This window comes from Cylas formicarius, unplaced genomic scaffold (assembly GCF_029955315.1).
Source record: "Cylas formicarius isolate icCylForm1 unplaced genomic scaffold, icCylForm1.1 PGA_scaffold_3__17_contigs__length_32017465, whole genome shotgun sequence".
Classification (NCBI taxonomy): domain Eukaryota; kingdom Metazoa; phylum Arthropoda; class Insecta; order Coleoptera; family Brentidae; genus Cylas; species Cylas formicarius.
In genome coordinates, this window is record NW_026844326.1 from 19,346,204 (window position 1) to 19,366,524 (window position 20,321).

Genomic DNA, 20,321 nt, shown 5'->3' on the forward strand with positions numbered 1-20,321 from the left:
TAATATTAGCTTGTTAAACGTCAAAAAGCGGAAGGGTTGCGGTATATACCAAGGCTGAGGATAAGATTATTTAAATATTTTGGATTTGGGATTAAATACGAACGCAGGTGTAAGGTCCCATGTGGTTAAATCTGGATTAAATTAATTACCTACAATGTCAGCACTGTCCCCGTAAAATAAAACAATAAATGAAACTATATTGTAATACCCATTTTAGAATACATGGTTCATTGTTTTATTTTTGCTTTTTTAAGCACGCGGGTTTTGTATAATAATATTTATTTCAATTTTTTTTCTTTGCATGGTTTCATTTTGGGTGGTGCACAGCAAAAAGATCTAATCGTAAGTAGCTTTTTACACTGTTTTTTTTATAGTTATACTATTTTCTAGTGCTTTGTTTTGGTGTGGTATGGCGAGAAGTTGGATAAATAGTTTAGGAAATTTCGGTATCTGGTTGACCAATGTTGTGTACATAGTTAGTATTTTATGGGAGTGTTGCACCAGTGGCGTAGATACTAGAAAAGGTTAGCAACGTGTGAAAAAATGATAAGGAGTAGCGACGCCACTGAGCTGCACCTCGCGATCATTCGATTTGCATTCGGCAAGCATGTCTGCCAACATAAAACAAAAACATGATATCATGCAATTCGCGCGGTACGACCATTTAAAGTCGGCAGAGTACGTTAAAGGGCACTAGAGTAAAATAGGAAAGCAATACGCCGGTTTCATGCGGCAATTTGCCGGACGTGTGGGCGTCTATGAATTAAATTAACTACATAATTTATAATAATGACGATTACCATAAAACACCGCGCCGAAGGTTTTCAATTATTTTGTTGTCCCATTTGCAATTCTGAATCGGGTCGTTTTTTTTATACGTTTCGTCCCTTATTAAAACTACCATACATTGCGTGTATAAAGTATGGCCCACCGCACACTGGAACGATCTAATGTGAAAATTGTCAATTTATTTAATAATATTTTTGTTTTTTTTTTTATACTTAGAACCACAACCTGTATCTATTTGTTATTACATAAACGCTTGCTAATCAAGTATATATAAAACATAAAAATCATAATAAAATCTTAAATTCACTAAGCTAAGTCGTTGGTCGATTTGTTTACATATTACCTTCAATGTACGTTTATTTTTTTTGCTCTTTTTTTTTTTGAAAAATTCGACTTGACATGTATTACTGCTGATAGCGTGTAAACATGAATTATTAAGAGTTAATAAATTATATTATTATATACATACGGCCTGTGCATGTTCCAACATGTTAATATGTATGCTTTCTTCTTCTTGTTTGCTTTTAAATTTAAATGTGACCTATACATATATCATATTTGGCAATAAATGAATTTAAAAAAGTAAATAATTAAATTATAATAAGGAAGTATGGAAATACTAATACAGTATTCTAAATCAAATGAAATGTCCCGACTAGATCAAAAGATAGGAAACACTATTCGCCTAGTTTGGCAAACACTACTATTAAGGCTGACATAATACAGAAATTGCAACATCCAGACCTGTCTACAGGTATAGCTAATATATAGGATTAATTACAATCACGAATTCAATGAATATTTCCTTAACGGACTGTACACAGTGCGAATTCTATTGGAATCTGTGCCATTCGATTGTCCCATTTGTTGTAAATAGATTTTGTTTTTAAATTTATAGTGCGGTGTCAAATCGTTAATTTCAGAAGAATATAAATGTTGGAGCGTATTTTTATCCACACATGGCGAGATAATTTGTTACACGTGAACTTGGCCATAAATCGAATTTCATTAGAAACTTTCTCTTCGGTTTCGCAGGCGTTCAATTCGATGTGATTGTGATTGACGGCCCTCAAATTGAAGACCTTGTTGGGATAAAAAATTAAGTCGCCAGATCGCCAGGGATAGTGTTCACGACAAACGATCGTGCATGTGTGGAGAAAATATGAATTTTATTGGTTAAGATTCCGATTTATTCCGTCCTATGCACTTCGTTTTTTTTAGTGAATTTTATTGGTTAAGATTCCGATTTATTCCGTCCTATGCACTTCGTTTTTTTTAGTATTGTAAGCTCGATGCTCAGTCATTTATGCTAGCGTTGTTTGTTTTTACATGCGGTCTTAGACCATACAGAGCCCTACCAGAGAGTTCTCGGTACGTAATCAATCGTGTTTGTCGAGTGTCTTTACTAGCGTTGTGTTCTAGATTGTCTGAATTTTCTGTCAGTTCTCATTTCCTCTGTGCCTATATTTGGTATTTCAATGCGCACTGGTAGTCCGAGATTTGCCAAAACAAAATAAGACGAACTCGTGAAAAAATACGCTTATTTTGATACAACTGTAAAGATATAAAAAAGTACATATCCAATTAATTAAAAAAGTATGAAATTATGTGTGTAACTTAAAAACTTTTAAAACGGTCCCAAACTTATTTAATTAGGGTAAGAGATTAAGTAATAAAAGTGGGAGCAGTCACTTGAATAGTATTGACAATAAGTTTTTAAAACGCCATTTTAGTCACGAGTTTGATTTCGTGCGAGCGAAGCGAGTGCTTAATAAATGAGTGAATGAAGAAGTTTATTAACGTGTTGCCCATTATACATTTTCTACGACACTGTGGGTACATACATGACGATGAGGAGACCCTCAAAATCGCTTCCAAACCGGTGACTAAAGTACCAGAAATATCCAATGAAACTGACGTCTTAAAATGACACATTCCGCACTCTTAATGGGTTACTAGCTTCCCCCACTCTTATTAACAGAGATACCGCAAATGCTTCTAACTTGTAACTGATATTACCCAAAAGTGCGTTAGTTTTATCTTGGGAGTAACGCCGTCTAGAGGCCATCTTAAAATTATTTGTGAATATGTTTTATGTTACCAATGAAATATTTTGTCCTTTAGGAAAAAGAAGATTATTCTACCTACTTCCTATACATTTTACAATGGTGAAACGGGGTTTATAATTAACCATATTTAGCGGGCTCCACAAAAACCACTGAATATTGAAAGTATTTTCCAGATACCGGTCAAACAGAAACAGCAAATGTGGACTCGGAATTTAAAAACAAAAATTGGTGATTATTTTTTATTTTAACTGCCCCGAAAACCAAAACTTACATACAAAAAAATATAAGAGAATTTTTAACCGAATTATTTAAGATATTTAAAAACAATTGTCAACTCGTTGAAACGGGAAAATATGCAACACATACCAGTTTCCACGAAAATGTTTTTAATTGATCAAAAGTTACAATTTAAACGTTCTATGAAATTTTGAAATTTATGTTTTAAACACTGTAGCAAAAAGTAACAACACAATAATAAATTGTGGGTCGCATATTATGCAAAAAAACTTTATGGTTTTGTGATTTGAATTCACGCCGGCTTGTGAAATCGTGAAATTTTGTGACCAGATGATTTGAGACAGAGACAGAAAATTCGCCGGCACCTTAATCCCCATGGTGTTTTGTTGCTTTGAGTTTTAACCACCCGACGCGATTCGAAGCAATCGCGTTCCGTATACAAGATCGCCAACACCACATGTGTTTAATATAATCTTTTTTATGTGTGTGGTTTTTTTATGTGGCTGCATTTTGTACAGGGCGGTCTCGAGCAGCAACTCCTGCAAGCCAATCCGATTCTCGAGGCGTTCGGTAACGCAAAAACCATCAAAAACGACAACTCGTCGAGATTCGTAAGTCGCCCTCCCGTCGCATTGTCCCGCACTCTCGACGGTGTTTTTTTTTAGGGCAAGTTCATTAGGATTAACTTTGACGCTTCCGGCTACATAGCGGGTGCCAACATAGAAACTTACCTATTAGAAAAGTCACGTGCCATAAGACAAGCCAAGTTCGAGAGGACCTTCCACATTTTTTATCAGCTCCTGGCCGGCGCATCTCCCGAACAAAAAAGTAGGTTTCCTCCATTCCCGTAACGTTTCGCAATCATCCTGAGCTAGTGAAACTGAATTGTACTCTGTACCTGTCTAAAGACTAAGACAAATAAACTTATCGGCAGTTGCCGAATACAATCACGAAAGCGGACATAAAATTTTATTCTATAAATACTAAAATTCGTGCATAGAATCAATTCTGCTGCCAACGAAATAGAAGCAACCATACAATCTCAACCGCGATCTTTACCGTTCACCAATATGGGAATCAGTTATCTGAGACGATGTTTATGCTCCTCATTTAGCTCCGCCCCCCTCAAATAAACAGGCCCAGAGTAAAATGCGAGCCAGTTTCAGCCAAGCTCTGAAGAAGTCAACATGATGATTGGCGAAACGTTAGCAAGTTTTGTAAATAATAAACATATGGCAAATTTTTACAATCGCCAATTTTTCGTCTTAGCTAAGAAACTACACCATTTCTCAAGTATAAAAAAAACAGTAATACCAAATAGCAGCTTTGTATCTTCCATATAATTGTTATAGCCGTACGTTATGGGAAGGAAATAATTGTAAATTTTGACGTCCGGTTTTTCGAGTTCCTTTTCTGGACAAATTTTTGAGGAATAAGTCAGAATTTCTGGATAACAAGTCAGAAACAGTTTCTGACTTATTCCTTATTAAACTAAAAGCTGTATTTAATTTTTGGTGGCCTCTCAGCGCCTTCATAATAATATAACAAAGCGCACGTTAAAAACAATAAAGTAAATCGAAATTTGGAGAACTGGTACTATTTCATACTTTTCTTTTAACTCGCAGAGGAATTCATCCTCGAAGAGCCCGGTTCCTACAATTTTTACCGCGACGACAATCACTTGGTACCCGGCGTTGACGACGCCGCCGAATTCCAAGCCACAGTCAAGAGCATGAACATCATGGGTATGACTCAGGAAGATTTCAGTGCCATTTTCAGGGTAGTTTCCGCGGTAATGCTGTTCGGTAAGATGCAATTCAAGCAGGATCGCAACTCCGACCAGGCGACGTTGCCCGAGAACACGGTCGCGCAGAAGATCGCCCACCTCTTGGGTTTGTCCGTTACCGACATGACCCGCGCCTTCTTAAAGCCCAGGATCAAAGTCGGTCGCGATTTTGTAACGAAAAGTCAGACGAAAGAGCAGGTCGAATTTGCGGTGGAGGCGGTGTCCAAAGCTTGCTACGAACGCATGTTCAAGTGGTTGGTGAACAGAATTAACAGGTCGTTGGGTCGTACGAAACGCCAAGGCGCCAGCTTCATCGGTATTCTCGATATTGCCGGTTTCGAAATTTTTGACTTGAACTCGTTTGAGCAGCTCTGCATCAACTACACAAACGAAAAACTTCAACAACTGTTCAATCACACCATGTTCATTCTCGAGCAGGAAGAATATCAAAGGGAAGGTATCGAGTGGAAATTTATAGATTTCGGTCTCGATTTACAACCCACGATTGATTTAATCGATAAGCCCATGGGTATTATGGCCCTTCTGGACGAAGAATGTCTCTTCCCCAAAGCCACCGATAAGACCTTTGTCGAAAAACTAATCAATGCACATTCCATGCATGCAAAGTTTAGAAAGAGCGATTTTAGAGGCGCCGCAGATTTCTCTATCATCCATTACGCCGGAAAAGTAGATTATTGCGCCACCCAGTGGCTCATGAAGAACATGGACCCCCAAAATGAAAACGTCGTATCCCTTCTGCAAGCTTCCACCGATCCGTTCGTCGTCCACATCTGGAAAGATGCGGAAAACTTGGGCCGCGCGAAAGGAATGTTCCGAACGGTTTCCTATTTGTATAAAGAGCAGTTGGCCAACTTGATGGTAACACTGCGTAACACTAATCCCAACTTCGTTCGTTGTATTATCCCTAATCATGAAAAACGCGCTGGAAAGATCGACGCACCTTTGGTGTTGGATCAGCTAAGGTGCAATGGCGTCCTTGAAGGGATCCGTATTTGCAGACAAGGGTTTCCCAATCGAATTCCATTCCAAGAATTCAGGCAGCGGTATGAACTTCTCACACCCAACGTAATTAACAAAGGGTTCATGGATGGTAAAAAAGCTTGTGAAACGATGATCAAGAGCTTGGAACTAGACTCAAACTTGTATCGCATAGGCCAATCTAAGATATTCTTTAGGGCCGGCGTTTTGGCTCATCTAGAGGAAGAAAGGGATTACAAAATTACCGACCTGATTGTCAATTTCCAAGCCTTTTGCAGAGGATTCCTGTCCAGACGAAACTACCAAAAACGAGTGCAACAGCTTAACGCGATCCGCATTATCCAGAGAAATTGTTCGGCGTATCTCAAGTTGCGCAATTGGCAGTGGTGGAGATTGTACACGAAAGTGAAACCCCTTTTGGAGGTGACCAAACAAGAAGAGAAATTGATGCAAAAGGAAGATGAACTCAAGCAAGTTAAAGACAAGCTTGAAGTACACATAAAGGCGGTACAAGAATTTGAGTCCAAATACCAGAAAGCTCAAGACGAAAAGGCTGTACTTCAAGAACAGTTGCAGGCGGAAGTTGAATTGTGCGCTGAGGCGGAAGAAATGAGAGCCAGATTGACTGCTAGAAAATTGGAATTGGAAGAAATTTTACACGATTTAGAAGCCAGGATTGAGGAAGAGGAAGAACGAGTTTCCACTTTATCCAACGATAAGAAAAAACTACAGCTTACCATTCAGGATTTGGAGGAACAATTGGAAGAGGAAGAGGCTGCCCGACAGAAACTCCAATTAGAAAAAGTCCAATGCGACGCGAAAATCAAAAAGTTAGAAGAGGATCTGGCCCTTTCAGACGACACGAATCAGAAACTGCTCAAAGAAAAGAAACTGTTGGAAGAGAGAAGTAATGACTTAAGTCAAGCTTTAGCCGAAGAAGAAGAAAAAGCCAAACACTTGTCAAAATTAAAGACAAAGCACGAATCAACCATTGCCGAATTAGAAGAACGTCTTTTGAAAGATCACCAACAGAGACAGGAATCAGATCGAACTAAGCGTAAAGTGGAAACCGAAGTCAACGATCTAAAAGAACAGCTTCAGGAGAAACGCACGCAAATTGAAGAGCTGCAGTTACAGTTAGGCAAGAGGGAAGAAGAACTTGCGCAAGCTATGGTAAAAGTGGACGATGAGAGCGCCCAAAAAGCTCAAGCCCAGAAGGCGCTTAGAGAACTAGAAAGTCAACTAACCGAGCTACAGGAAGATTTGGAAGCGGAAAAGGTAGCAAGAAGTAAAGCAGAGAAAATGAAACGCGATTTGAACGAAGAACTAGAAGCTCTGAAAAATGAATTATTGGACTCGTTAGATACAACAGCGGCTCAACAAGAGCTAAGATCCAAGAGAGAGCAGGAGTTGGCCACTCTTAAGAAAAGTCTTGAAGAGGAGACAGCTTTGCATGAAGCCTCACAAGCCGATATGCGCCATAAGCATTCCCAAGAGTTAGCCAGTCTTAACGAGCAGTTGGAAAATATTAAGAAGCAGAAAGCTGCCTTTGAAAAAGCCAAACAAACTTTAGAGGCAGAAAATGCAGATTTGACAACGGAATTGAGGAGTGTGGGCGCCAGTAGGCAGGAAGGTAACATATTAAGGTGAAAATTGCGGCAGACTTAGGTTTCACTTGAATTTTATAGGGGAAAGAAGGAGAAAACAAGCTGAGAGTCAACTCGCTGAAGTTCAGTCCAAATTAGCTGAAGTCGATCGATCAAGGGTTGAGCTTCAAGAGAAAACAATTAAACTTCAACAGGAAGTTGAAAATGTTATGCAACAACTTGAAGAAGCTGAATTAAGGTACGAAATTTCTATATGTGAGTGTATAATGTTTGTTGTTTGAAAATATATTTTATATAATTTTGTGAAGTTTGTTAATATAACCGCTATGCGCTTGTGCAGTTCCATTTTTTCAATTTTAGGGCATCAGCTGCTCAGAAGAGTCAGGCCACCATTGAGTCTCAGTTCTCAGAGACCCAAGCAGCATTGGAGGAAGAGACTAGACAAAAATTGGCATTAAGTTCAAAACTCCGACAGCTCGAGTCGGATAAGGAAGCTCTGCATGAACAAATTGAGGAAGAAGAAGAAGCAAAGAAAAATCTGGAAAAGCAAATGGCCACTATGGTTACCCAATTGGCGGAAGCCAAAAAGAAAGCAGAAGATGAAGCAGAACAGGCCGCCATATTGGAAGAAAGCAAAAAGAAATTGGCCAAAGATTTAGAAGCTCTACAAAGGCAGGTGGATGAACTGACAGTTGCCAACGACAAACTAGAAAGAAGTAAAAAGAAGATTGCCGCAGAGCTTGAAGATGCCAATATTGATTTGGAGACTCAGAGACAAAAGGTGTCTGAATTAGAAAAGAAGCAGAAAAATTTTGACAAAATCTTAGCCGAAGAAAAAAGCATTAGCGAAAAGCTAGCATTGGAAAAAGATGCCGTGGAAAAGGAAGCCAGGGATAAGGAAACATTGGTGCTTTCTCTTAAACGTGAACTGGATGATTCTAATGTTAAAATTGATGAGTTAGAAAGAGTTAGAAGGCAACTTCAGGGAGAACTTGATGAATTAGTCAATAACCAAGGCACGGCGGACAAAAATGTTCACGAACTTGAAAAAGCCAAAAGATCTCTTGAATCCCAACTGGCAGAGCTTAAGACTCAGAATGAGGAACTAGAGGATGAATTGCAACTTACTGAAGATGCCAAACTTAGGTTGGAGGTGAACATGCAAGCCCTGAGGGCTCAATTTGAAAGAGACATACAAGCTAAAGAGGAACAAGCTGAAGAGAAGCGCCGAGGCATTGTTAAACAACTTAGGGACTTGGAGGCAGAACTAGATGAAGAGCGAAAGCAAAGAGCTGCAGCAGTAAGTTCAAAAAAGAAACTTGAAGGGGACATAAAGGAGTTGGAAAGTCAAATTGAGTTACAGTATAAGGTAAAGGAAGATGCGTTGAAGCAACTAAAGAAATCTCAGCAGCAATGTAAAGAAGCGATTAGGGACGCGGAAGAGGCTAGGGCTGCCAGAGATGAGTTGGCTGCGAATAGTAAAGAGGCCGAGAGAAAGGTCAAGACTTTGGAGGCAGAGGTTCTACAACTAACTGAAGATTTATCGAGTTCAGAGCGGGCGAGAAGGGCGGCAGAAGCTGAAAGGGATGAACTATTAGAAGAAATTAATTCTAGCAACAATAAAGGTTCTCTACTTATTGATGAAAAACGCCGCTTAGAAGCAAGAATAGCTACCCTAGAGGAAGAAATTGAAGAGGAACAGAGTACAAACGAAATGTTGCAAGACCGTGCCAGGAAAGCCCAGTTGAGCATTGAGCAGCTCACCACAGATTTATCAAATGAGAGGTCGGCTAATCAGAAGATTGAATCAAACAGGCTATTGCTCGAGAGGCAAAACAAAGAACTGAAGGCGAAATTGACGGAACTGGAGACAGCTCAAAGGACCAAAACAAAGGCTACAATTGCTGCTTTGGAGAGCAAGATCAGTAATCTCGAAGAGCAGTTAGAGGTAAATGAATTTATTGTGTTGCGGGAATCTTCCTTTTAATCAGATTAACCATACTTAATAAAATTTACAGGTTGAGGCCAAAGAAAGGTTGGCGCAGCAGAAGATGGGTCGCAAGCTGGACAAAAAAATAAAAGAATTGGTCATGCAATTGGAAGACGAACGTCGCCACGCCGATCAATACAAAGAACAGGTAGAAAAGGGTAATTCGAGGGTGAAGGCGCTCAAGAGGCAGTTAGACGAAGCTGAAGAGGAAGTGACCAGGGAGAAAGCGCAAAAGCGTAAAGCACAGAGGGAGTGCGAAGACATGCTCGAATCCCACGAGAGCATGACGAGAGAAATCAATAATTTAAAGAGCAAATTGAGGTAACTGACTGCCACCATCACATTCAAGAAAATTTCCTAGCAACTTCAATATATTTATTTTACAGTTCGATAAAGTGAATTTCATTAAATCAATCCGTCATTATAAAATCAAAATTCGGTATGTTAAAGAGTGATCAAGCTTAATAATGTTTTAATTGGCTGCAATTTTTCAAAAAAAAAAATACACTTGCGTTACTAATTATCGGCTGTTTAATAATATGTAAATGGATCTGTCGCCTTTGAGACGCTACTACCAAATCTGTATATTTTGTTGTAACATATCTAACTTTTACGGTAAAGCGTCAATCAAGTGACTTTTCCCCATGACGAAGTTAAATTACTAACAACAAAGTCGCAAAGACGGCAATTTTCAATGTTTTTCTTCTATCGCCCCTCCTTATTTAAATTATGCCATAATTAAAAATATTCTGGAAAAAGACTCACTTTCTATATTGATGAGAAGCACTTCTACATGCAGCAGAAACTACTCTTTCAGAACCTTAAATTGATGTTTATATTCCCATGTTCCTCAGTTTTCTTGTCCAAAAGATATATGCCGGTAGTTCCTCCAAGACTCGACTTGTGCATGTGTAGTTTGAGGTTCAGTCACGTTTTAGGTTTCCTTTTAGTTTGTAAAGCGCACATTCATTCTAAGTAAGACTCACATAACTCTTCTGTCAATTTTTTTTTGTAACAGTAGGGCAGCCGTGCTTCCTTTTATTCTTTAAAATGGTTTTGTTGCGTTCAATATTCAAGCTAACCAAGATACGTAACAATTGTTATGCATTAACCAATAATAACCAGAGCTGATGAGTTTCGTCGAAAGTATTTGATGCTGTGCAAATGCTTGAGTTGTTTGCAACTATCCGTGAGTTTGATTGGCTAATTCTATTTTCGTTTTGGAAGGTGGCAAACTCGATTTTAAATTTAGCACTTTTACGGATACTTTAATAGGCGAGGTGCGGGTTCTATGGGTCTGTCGTCATCCCGTTTGAGTTCAGCGAAGAGAGGTTCCATTCAAACGAGCGGGAACGGTTCCGGAGACGATTCCACAACTCAAGACGAGGCAATGGATGGCGACGACGCTCCGAATTAGAAATTATCAGAAAAAAATATTCGCAATCGGGTCGTTTTTCACTGAGCTATTAAAGTCATGTTTTTTTTTTTATCAAATTAACAATCGTATTAGGATACAGATGCGCTTTTGTACATAATGTTAGATTGTCTAGTACTTAGCCAGTGTCTTACGGAATATTCAGTTATTTATTAAGTCTGAATTTGCTTGTAAAAAAGTTATTTATTTCACAGATTGAGCTTGATTTGGGTTTTTTAAAAAACGACAATTATTTCGAAATAACTAATGCTTTTTTTTTGTATTGCTGGTATTTAACTTGCATTGGATTTGTATATGATATGGTAACTCTATATATGCAATTAAAACGGAACATCGTCAACCTTATAAAAGCTCATTAAAGGAAAAATACACTGAGAGTTTGGCTTACAAGAATGTGCCTATCTGCTCAAGATGATGTTGATTTACCTAGCTCGGTGTATTTTTAAAACTTAACTTTACCAGTACTAGGTCTAGAATTTTGAAAAGCATTTTAAAGTCATTTTCATTACCGTTAGACCATCTTGATCCAAACCTAAATAAGCAAATGCTGCTAACAATAATAATAATTAGAATTTAATGTTTTAAATTAACATTTTGATACATATTTTGTAGAATATATTTTTTGTAAAGACATCTACACAGTTTAGGCTGTCACCGGTTTTGATATGATGCATGTTTTTGTACAATAAAACGAATAAAATTTTTGCATTTTGTATATATTTAAACAAGAAACTATATATTGTCTTAGAGTATTGGGGTCAGGGCTGGCATAATTATATAATTTAACGAGTTTAATAAATCTACTTAAGCCGATTGCGATTTTTCATTTCACATAGGCTAGAATTTAATATTGTCTATATTGTATAGAATGGCAGCGATCTCAACGCTTGACTCGTTATTTTCGTAAAGATTTAATGAGATCAGCAAGTTTTGAGAAAATTTTGCTGAATGATGGCTTCGAAGATGCCCATATTAAATCTAAAAACGCAGGATAAATTTAAGTGTTCAAAAAAAAATATCTAAAATTGGGACCAGGACGAATCTCTTAATATTAATATTAATCATATAAAGAAAATGTACTTTGTAGCTGTGCTCTTCAATTATGGAAAGTAAACCGGAAATTACGTAGTTCTTCCGAAAACGATTTGCTTCCATGGATTAATGATGGATTAACAATTCCTTCCAGAATTTGGGTGTGTTTTTTAATAGCAAACTTCGTTTCGAATAGCACGTGTCCTCGGTTACTTCAGAAGTTATGGGAAACTAAAAACTATATATTGAATGATATTTTGTATACAGAAATCAAACAAAGTTTATGCGGCTCCCTTATTCTTTCCCTTTTAACTTACTGTAATGTGGTATACTGGCCTGCCCTCTTCAACAAAAATCAGATAAGACTACAGAAGCTGCAAAACAGTTGCCAGGAAATTTCATCACATTTCACCGTATTATCGCGAATCCGGATGGCTTAAATTAAATCAAAGATTCTTTCTCCACTTATGTACACTAGTCTTTAAAATTGCGCAGTGCGAACAGCCAAAGTATCTTTGAAAAACGTGTCAAGGGATCCGATATTCATCAGCGCTGAAAACTATCATAATTCTCTGTACACTGTCCCACGGTACCGTACTGCCCTTTATCAGCGTTCTTTCAGTTATAACGTCACTAAATATTTCAACTTCATTCCAGATTACCTCAAGTGCTGCTCGACCGCTTCCGATTTTAGAAAGCATCTTAAAACTATTCTACTCTCCAATTAATGCTTTTTTTTCCTTTTTACTGTGCTTATTTCTGTATTTCCATGCAGCACCTCCAATCCATTAAAGTGACTAACTATAAAAAAAGTGTTCGAGTTTTTTGTTTATTAAAATGTGTATAAATGTATTTTTACAACCTCTCTTTCACAGTGTTACAGTCTGATTAATGTAGATTAATTCATAAAATCTCTTCTCTCAGGGTGGTGACTAACTTTGTTAGATCTCCTCCCTCCTATCTTACACTGTCTTACTTCTTTGATTATAGATATATAAATAAAGACCTGTTATTATTATTAACTAGCTACCTGTACATTTCTGCTCATATAACCGGCGATAGATACGCCTACACGGAGTAGAAGGGTAGGGCCCGTTAAAAGTATAAAAGCTCACTGGCGGCGTATATTAAAATTAAAAAGTACCTGAAATGGTGTACATTTATTTGTATAAAAAATCGACCGAAAACATTTAGATAGCCAACAGCCACGCTATTTTATATGTAAACCATGACAAAACATCCTTTTATCTTAGAGTTTAGTAAGTTTCATAACCGGGCAAGGGGAACTTCGCGCTGAAATTTTCCACTTCCTCCCGCAGGCAAGCAACCCTTCCATTGAACTCTTCACTGTGAACTGCAGCCTTAAAATCAACCAATTTTGGGCCGGATTTTTCGCCGATCTCCTTGCCCAATTTAAGACCGGAATCGATAAAATCAACCACCACATCTATATCTTTTTCTACTAAGCCCCGAGTGGTTAAAGCCGGTGTACCTACAAATGTTTCATCAATATTGAGAGCTGATGGACAAAAGGAAAAAACCGCATACCTAACCTGATACCGGATGGACTCTTTGCGCTTTTATCTCCGGGCACTGTATTTTTGTTGCAAGCGATAGAAATCTCTTCTAGAATGTATTCAGCCTTCGCCCCTGTGAGACCAGCTGACCGCACGTCCAGTAAAAGCAAATGCAAATCAGTACCGCCTGTTACCACCTTATATCCCTTCTTCTGCAAACCATCGCTCAATCTTTTAGCGTTGTTTAATATATTTTGCGCATATTGCTTGAATTCCGGGGTATTGGCTTGTTTCATTGTGGTAGCTATTGCTGCTATTGTATTTTCGTGAGGCCCACCTGTTAAATGAAATTCAAAGAATTGTTATGACACATTTTGTATTTTTTTCAACAGCACGAGAAAATATTACCTTGTAGACCAGGGAAAACTGCTTCATTTATTCTATTCTCGAAATCATAAAGGATTTTCTCGCCTTTGGCGTTTACGGATTTGACACCTTTTCTGAAGAAGATAACTCCAGCCCTGGGTCCTCTTAAGCTTTTATGTGTAGTGGTTGTCACTATGTCACTGTACTCGAAGGGATTCGCAGTAACGCCTGAGATTATTTATAGTTAATTGCGAAAAATTGTCTCGATGATAATCGGAATACCCGCAGCAACTAATCCAGAAATGTGTGCCATATCGGACATTAAATAGGCGCCCACCTCGTTGCAGATTTCTTTGAACTTTTTATAATCCAGGGCTCTAGAGTAACAGCTCACTCCGGCGATAATAATTTTTGGTTTGAAGAGACGAGCGGTTTTTAGTAGCATGTCATAGTCAATAAGACCTGTCTCTGGATGAACCTAACGAATAGTAATTGGGAAAAGGTTACTAAATCAAATAAATATATACCTTATAAGGCATCGATTCAAAGAATATTGAAGTTGCCGAAATTTTTTTAGTCGGTGTAAAGAACCCGTGAGTTAAGTGACCGCCGTCAGGTAAATCCAAACCCATGATTCGTCCATGAGGTTCGACAATACCTACAATCATCAGTATACCAAAATTCTTAGAAATTAATAATACAAAAACAAACCCGTTTACCTGTATAAACTGCAAAATTGGCTGGAGACCCCGAATATGGTTGAACATTAACTCCCCATTCTTCGGGGTCGAGTCTGTAAGTTTCTAATGTCCGCTTTTGAGCGAGACGTTCTATTTGATCTATAAACTGATTTCCTCCATAATACCTTTTTAAAAATATATTTGTTTAAAAACAAAATATCAAAATTTAGTTGCTTTTGTTCCTCACACAAGCATGCACCAAGCAACAGGTTAAGTTGCAGTTAAGCTGTTTAAGAAGGCTTTAGTAGATTTTTGGGTTTGTTAGAAAATAAATTCTATAAAAAAATAAAATAAAATCATACCTATCCCCAGGAAGGCCTTCGGCATACTTATTGTGCAAACAGGAACTTAGACATTGTAATACTGCCAAAGAGGTAAAATTCTCAGATGCAATCATTTCTAGACCTCTACATTGTCTCTGTTTTTCCTTCCCGATAATTTTAAACAGTTCTGGATCTGAATCCCAAACATTTTCGCTGAGCAACTTTGAACTCATTCTTAAGGAGTGCACAATTACTAAATTTTGTTTCTGCAGAAAAAATAAAGCAAGATTTTAGAAGAACGGTACTTGAGATAATAACTTAAGTGACGCGAAATAAACGTATAGCGGTACGTTTTAATAAATTTATACACAACAAAAATATTGTTGATAACCCTTTACAAATACATACAACAGGTCAAAAACAGATTTCACAAGCTATGTTAAAATAAAATGAAGCAATAACTAGTCATTCAAGTAGATAATTTTCGAAACCAATCAAACAAGTTCAATTTGTACTCAGTAGGTGTATCAAAGTTTTACCTACCCCCTCCAGCAATAAGTGTCTACTATATGCGGGCAGCAAGGTGAGAACGCGCGAAACCATTTTGGTTCAAAAAACATTCGTAACCACAGCTCTCGCCCAACATTGGATCCTAAAACTGATAAAATGGATTTTTAAGAAATTCAAATATGTAATCTGCTAAATAAGAGTTATTTAAACTTAGATACGAAAATTAATGTTATCGAAAATAAACTGACCTTCTTGGCCACAACAAATTTATCTCAAATTCGCCGGTGGGGTCTGACGTTTATCAAAATCTTAACGCAGTGGTTTGTATGACCCAGTGTGACACAAACATCAATATGCACTGGGCCTATAAATTTAGAAAAGTATTGTGCCTCATGTGCGAAATTTTAATTACCAGACATGAAAAACCATTCACTTCCATTTTGTAATATCGAATATTTTTTGGAGAAAATGAATTTTAACAAGGGAATTGTGCAACACTTGTGCGCAAAACAATACATTTATCTCATATTACCATGACCTTAAAGCTAGTGATCAATGATCATGGATAAAAAATATTAATTCTATGAATTTGTTTCTAGAATGCAAACCGGAGAGGATGCTTCCCACAAACGGTCTTAAAGGTTTGTGATGTGATGTATTCCGTCCAAGTTTGGTAACTATTGGTAACTCTTAAATCAACTTGGTGCAACGGTGAATGTAACGTTTCATTGCCGATGGAGACTTAAAATAAAAGTCAAAATTTATAATAAAAGTATTATTTGATGAGGAAAAATCTAAAAACCGCAATGGATAACGGCAATTTGCAAAATATCCCGGTAAACGTGCCCAACGCTCTGTAAATTGTATAAAAAAAACAATATCACTTCCAAACTTATTTGGCTGAATGATTCTGGTAATTTTAGCCCTAAATTTAAAAAAGAATAAAAAAAAAGAACCTGACTTATTGGGACCGAGGGATGGCTCGGCAACGTCCTAGACATTAGGTTTGCCAAGTGGAATTGCCGGAGGTTGCTTCGATTTCCTCAAAAAAAAATGTCGTTACCATTAAGAAGGTATCTTAAGGATTTTGATTAATACAAACTTTGCAATATGTTTGTAAGATGGCCGTTTTGCCTGACCAAATAGAAAGTATAGAAAAAAAATAAAAAATACTTCTATTTTCTTAATACAATTGAAAGCTTGAAATTTAGTTTGCTTATTTTAAGGATTAAAGTGTTTTTAGACCTATCTGATGACTGCTGTTTAGAATTTGTGAACATTTTCTAATTTATTATATCACTATTGTTTTCTTGTTTTATTCAAAAACTGCTGTTTACGTAATTGTGACTAATAGAGCGATATGACACGCTCAGTTTTCTACTGTCAAGGTTAAATGAAGCATTTCGAAACGACGAGTCTTAAATCCCAATGCTACTTTTGTACCCGCCCAATAGGCAACCTCACATATATATGTTTTCTAGACCCACCTGTAGATTTGTTTCTTTAAAATATACAGTGAACATCGTTAATTATTCGCGATATCCAAGGTTGTATTCTGAGGCGATATATGAACCAGTATCACAACATCAATAAAATACCAGGATGGGAAAATGAAAATTTAGTTCTTAAATAACAACACAAAAAATAAAAAATTACACAACCGTACTAAAACACGGGCAATAGAACTTTAGGAACAATGCCTTCCACGACGTTTCACCATCAACAATGGTCCCCTGTGTACCAAAGATAAAGTAACCTCTTCCTCTAGCCTGGCCAGTTCAGTTTGTTCATTTTTTTCTGAAAATTCAAACAGTAACTTTCCTCTGTACACCAATTCAATGAATTCACCTTGCTTCGGCGCCAACCAGAAATACCTCTTGCTGAACAAATTCATGAGCCCTGGCGTTTTGCGATACTGTTTATATAAGTTGGCATGTTGCATCACAGTTTGCAAACACAGCAATTGTAGAGTGAGCTTTTGCGTAATGCAGCAGTTGGTACGGACCGCCGATTTGGCAGCCGTGGAGCTTACCATCGGATACAAATCAAGACCTTTAAGATCACGGAAAGCAATGCCTAGTGGTCTCCTATCCAAGTAGTATTCTAAAGTGCCTTTGCACATATCGAGATGCATCCCTATTATCCTATCCTTATCGAATTTACGGCTATATTGGCGTTTAAGCTTGTTGTGCTGGATATATCCATGGTAAGAATATCCCCAGGAGTGCTTGTCCAAACCCAGCAAGCTGCAAAACTTAAACTTACCATTGGTTAAGTTTGCTTGTTCAGTACCCACGCCCAACATCTAAAACCAGACCGGAAACATAAAGAAATTCAAAGAGGGCCCAAGGTTGCTAACCACGTCGGTGCCGTACATACGAGTCAGTATTTTAATTTCCCAAAAGTGGTGCATATTTTGCTTCAAGATGGTATCCCCGCGTATTGCAGCCGTGCCCGAGCTATATATTGGATGAAACACAATTTCGTTGCGATTTAGCGAAAGCCTAATGTTTGAGGCATCCTCCTCCTGGTAGTACCAGCGCCAGTCGAAAATCGGTTCTGGATCGCGACGGTTACTTCTCGACTTGAATTTCTTATGTGACGAACTGGAATCCGTTACATCGCAATTGACACGGTCGTTTATATACAGTTTATCGAATTCGCCCGACATTGCGAAACTTAAGAAATGTTTTCTCCGGTTTTCATTAAAGTGAGGTTAGTTTCTGGCGCTTGTTAATTGGCGTCAATACCTCTGATAGTTTCTTTGTAATTACAGTATTGGGACGATAGTTCAAAAGTCACGTTAAAAATAAAACTCCGTAAAGTTTACATTCGAGTATATTTAAAACGTTACACAGACAATATAATAAGATTTTTCAAAAAGTGTGTTTTTAATAAGCTGATTGTCGAGACTAACACAAGAAAAACGTAATCTTGGTAGAATTCACGTCCAAACTGCCTTAAGTAAGCTATAATCTTCGCTTTATTAAAATATAAACGAGATATTTGGCCAACGCTATTTTTGGTACATCAAGAATTGATTGGAAAAACCGCTGTTGGGTCTTTTCCTTTATATTCGTCTTATATATAAGAATACAATATAAGAGAAATCTTACTCTGTAAAGGTTACACAATACTTCGAACAAATACTTACGTCGTATTAAAGCATTCACAATTTGTGCATATGTTTATAATAGTATGGATAAAAAACTTGTAAAAATATAGAAATATCCGAAGGAAACAATTAAAAATAATCTTTGGCATGTATCAAACAGTCTTCCGAGGTCGTCGTCCGCTAAAGCTCTGTACATTAAACCTATTTACATAACCGAAACAGTAACGACGGTCGCTCACCCAGATCGCAGCGAGAGCGTAACTTAACCTAAACTAAAAATCCTGAGAGATGGTTCCCGAAAGGCAAAAGAAGAAGAAAATTTATTGGTCAAATGAAAACCTCCTCGCCATTAAAGAAACCGAAATGGAATAACGCCATCTATTACCTTACTCAGGTGACGGCTTTCTCGTAGGACGGGGGAGGCGACTGATCTTGGATAATATCGATCGTGTCTAGATCGCTCTGCGGAGACAAAAGTATAGCTATGTGATAAGGAGGCGGGGGTATTTCCGACGGGTCTTCTGTAGAGTCTTGCAGCGGCGGAGGCGGAGGCTCTTCTACCACTACTTGGGGCTGAAAGAGCTATGACACCGAACGTGTGAATAGGACATTTGAGTCAAGAAGAATCAAGGTACCTGCTGGTTTTGTTCCGTGTTATTGGTCAGTTGCTGCCTGCGAAGGCGTGACTCCCGTCTTATTTCCCACAAGTCTTTAAATACAAAGAAATAGCTGCCCGCAATTAACAGCAATATGCCAGATACAGACGACACTACCATGAAAGTAATTTGCCCCATGACAAAAGGGTACTGAAACCAAAAAATGTCAGCCACTCCTAATTGGTGGGCCATACCCATATAGCTATTAGATAATATAGTGGCCCTACTATAGTAAATATTGACTCGCCACAGGTGGCTATGATATTTTTGTACAGTTGGGAATGATCTTTCGCACATGCATCACTCCCCAACTGACTGAATTGAAACAATGTCGTAATTTTTCTGGAAAATTGATTTATTTTTATGTTTTCATTTTCGGTGTTTGGTGATTTACTTCTTACCTTTTTTGTGTTTTTGAGAGAAAAATACCCTCCCACTGGAAAAGTTGCTGCGTTTCCTGTCAGAATTGTAAGGAAAACAATATGTGTACATTTACAAGGGTAAGTTTTGCCTTATGTACAAGTTAATTTATAAGATTTAAAGCTGGTTTCTACTTAGAAAAGCCAGAGTGAGGTCTACTTATCCGGTCAGGGCCTCTATATCTATAGTAGCTATATGGTCATACTACTCACCCCATAAACAAAATAATTGGTTACTGCTACCATGACTATCAAGACGAAAAACATATACACCAGACATTTACATTTGGATATCATCGGGAGCTCTCCAATGTCCTCTAGTGGATCAACCTGCCCTTCAGTAGACCTCTCAGAGTGTTGCACCGGCGTCGTTGCATTGAAATTATAGTGCATCGGCTGCACGTGGTTTCCGGAAGATCTAATCGGGTGATGGTATTGTTGGGGCCTGCCGCCATGGCGTAAACCGTTATTGACGACACTATCGAGAGATTGGAACCGTCTGACTGGGGTTACCATCGGGCGACCCCTGGTGCCCTGGTGGTGCCTTTTATAGTAAGCCGCGACCACTGCGGGGGGTATGGGACGTCGGAGGGCGCAAATGTGGCCCTGTCTCCAGCCCTGCTGACTACTTTTGTTGATCCAAAAATGCATTAGGCAAGGCGTGTTACACACCGTTCCGCACTGGTGTTTATATTGGCGCCGTTGGTCCGTTGTGCGTTAAGATGCTACCTGACATCGCGATTCTTTTCTCCGACTTGTTAAGGGCGCACTTTGCCGTTCAATGTTTTGAT

At 38.1% G+C, this 20,321-nt stretch overlaps 4 protein-coding genes across 12 annotated transcripts in view; 1 reads left to right on the forward strand and 3 right to left on the reverse strand.

Annotated features, from left to right (window-relative positions):
* The window catches only part of LOC132698971 (myosin heavy chain, non-muscle), a 38,712-nt gene extending 26,980 nt beyond the window's left edge, over positions 1-11,732 (forward strand). Inside the window, exons 4-11 of one of the 3 annotated variants that reach the window (XM_060665322.1) lie at positions 328-342; positions 3,614-3,706; positions 3,761-3,923; positions 4,721-7,513; positions 7,569-7,725; positions 7,848-9,435; positions 9,506-9,798; positions 10,753-11,732. In XM_060665322.1, the coding sequence (XP_060521305.1) occupies positions 328-342; positions 3,614-3,706; positions 3,761-3,923; positions 4,721-7,513; positions 7,569-7,725; positions 7,848-9,435; positions 9,506-9,798; positions 10,753-10,894 (5,244 nt within the window). In that variant the 3' untranslated portion in view covers positions 10,895-11,732. Of the gene's footprint in view, positions 1-327; positions 343-2,130; positions 2,161-3,613; positions 3,707-3,760; positions 3,924-4,720; positions 7,514-7,568; positions 7,726-7,847; positions 9,436-9,505; positions 9,799-10,752 lie in introns of all 3 variants that reach the window. The other 2 variants (XM_060665321.1, XM_060665323.1) reach the window with 2 other exon arrangements.
* Positions 11,733-12,107: 375 nt separating this feature from the next.
* Positions 12,108-15,892, reverse strand: LOC132698975 (serine hydroxymethyltransferase). Of its 4 annotated transcripts, none has more exons than XR_009618455.1 (10): positions 15,589-15,875; positions 15,374-15,488; positions 14,870-15,096; positions 14,547-14,692; positions 14,355-14,485; positions 14,110-14,305; positions 13,870-14,055; positions 13,493-13,798; positions 12,262-13,436; positions 12,108-12,175 (listed from the first exon to the last, which is right to left on the reverse strand). XR_009618455.1 is itself a non-coding variant. In XM_060665327.1 (10 exons), exons 3-10 carry the CDS (start codon positions 15,431-15,433, stop codon positions 13,201-13,203), a joined length of 1,488 nt encoding a protein of 495 aa, XP_060521310.1. In that variant the 5' UTR covers positions 15,434-15,488; positions 15,589-15,704; positions 15,753-15,892; the 3' UTR covers positions 12,388-13,200. The 4 variants fall into 4 exon arrangements, 3 of the variants coding, with proteins under 3 accessions (XP_060521310.1, XP_060521311.1, XP_060521312.1); XM_060665327.1 differs by lacking the exon at positions 12,108-12,175 and having other exon boundaries at positions 12,388-13,436; positions 15,589-15,704; positions 15,753-15,892; XM_060665328.1 differs by lacking the exon at positions 12,108-12,175 and having other exon boundaries at positions 12,388-13,436; positions 15,589-15,698; positions 15,753-15,771.
* A 709-nt stretch (positions 15,893-16,601) lies between these two features.
* On the reverse strand, positions 16,602-18,631 carry LOC132698977 (SPRY domain-containing SOCS box protein 3). Of its 2 annotated transcripts, XM_060665331.1 has the most exons (4): positions 18,495-18,631; positions 17,700-17,946; positions 17,189-17,645; positions 16,602-17,137 (listed from the first exon to the last, which is right to left on the reverse strand). In XM_060665331.1, the coding sequence occupies exons 1-4, from the start codon at positions 18,602-18,604 to the stop codon at positions 17,028-17,030; spliced, it is 924 nt and encodes a 307-aa protein (XP_060521314.1). In that variant the 5' UTR covers positions 18,605-18,631; the 3' UTR covers positions 16,602-17,027. The 2 variants fall into 2 exon arrangements, with proteins under 2 accessions (XP_060521314.1, XP_060521315.1); XM_060665332.1 differs by lacking the exon at positions 18,495-18,631 and having other exon boundaries at positions 16,613-17,137; positions 17,700-18,082.
* Positions 18,632-18,830: 199 nt separating this feature from the next.
* On the reverse strand, positions 18,831-20,318 carry LOC132698978 (uncharacterized). Of its 3 annotated transcripts, XM_060665335.1 has the most exons (4): positions 20,203-20,318; positions 19,744-20,148; positions 19,091-19,261; positions 18,831-19,037 (listed from the first exon to the last, which is right to left on the reverse strand). In XM_060665335.1, the coding sequence occupies exons 2-4, from the start codon at positions 20,044-20,046 to the stop codon at positions 18,846-18,848; spliced, it is 666 nt and encodes a 221-aa protein (XP_060521318.1). In that variant the 5' UTR covers positions 20,047-20,148; positions 20,203-20,318; the 3' UTR covers positions 18,831-18,845. The 3 variants fall into 3 exon arrangements, with proteins under 3 accessions (XP_060521318.1, XP_060521317.1, XP_060521316.1); XM_060665334.1 differs by lacking the exon at positions 20,203-20,318 and having other exon boundaries at positions 18,831-19,028; positions 19,744-20,181; XM_060665333.1 differs by lacking the exon at positions 20,203-20,318 and having other exon boundaries at positions 19,744-20,181.
* Positions 20,319-20,321: the final 3 nt, after the last annotated feature.

Excerpts from the sequence above, each read along its gene's own strand:
- LOC132698975 (XM_060665327.1), bottom strand. The coding sequence starts at position 15,433 with ATGGTTTCGCGCGTTCTCACCTTGCTGCCCGCATATAGTAGACACTTA. Across the intron at positions 13,799-13,869 it reads AGTTTTCCCTGGTCTACAAG|GTGGGCCTCACGAAAATACA; the intron begins GTAATATTTTCT and ends TTCATTTAACAG. Across the intron at positions 13,437-13,492 it reads TCCATCCGGTATCAGGTTAG|GTACACCGGCTTTAACCACT; the intron begins GTATGCGGTTTT and ends AAACATTTGTAG.
- LOC132698977 (XM_060665331.1), bottom strand. The coding sequence starts at position 18,604 with ATGCCAAAGATTATTTTTAATTGTTTCCTTCGGATATTTCTATATTTT. Across the intron at positions 17,646-17,699 it reads GTATGTACGGCACCGACGTG|ATGTTGGGCGTGGGTACTGA; the intron begins GTTAGCAACCTT and ends GTCTGGTTTTAG. Across the intron at positions 17,138-17,188 it reads CTGGTTGGCGCCGAAGCAAG|AAAAAAATGAACAAACTGAA; the intron begins GTGAATTCATTG and ends TTGAATTTTCAG.
- LOC132698978 (XM_060665333.1), bottom strand. The coding sequence starts at position 20,181 with ATGCATTTTTGGATCAACAAAAGTAGTCAGCAGGGCTGGAGACAGGGC. Across the intron at positions 19,262-19,743 it reads CCAATTATTTTGTTTATGGG|TACCCTTTTGTCATGGGGCA; the intron begins GTGAGTAGTATG and ends TTTTGGTTTCAG. Across the intron at positions 19,038-19,090 it reads ACACGGAACAAAACCAGCAG|CTCTTTCAGCCCCAAGTAGT; the intron begins GTACCTTGATTC and ends TCGGTGTCATAG.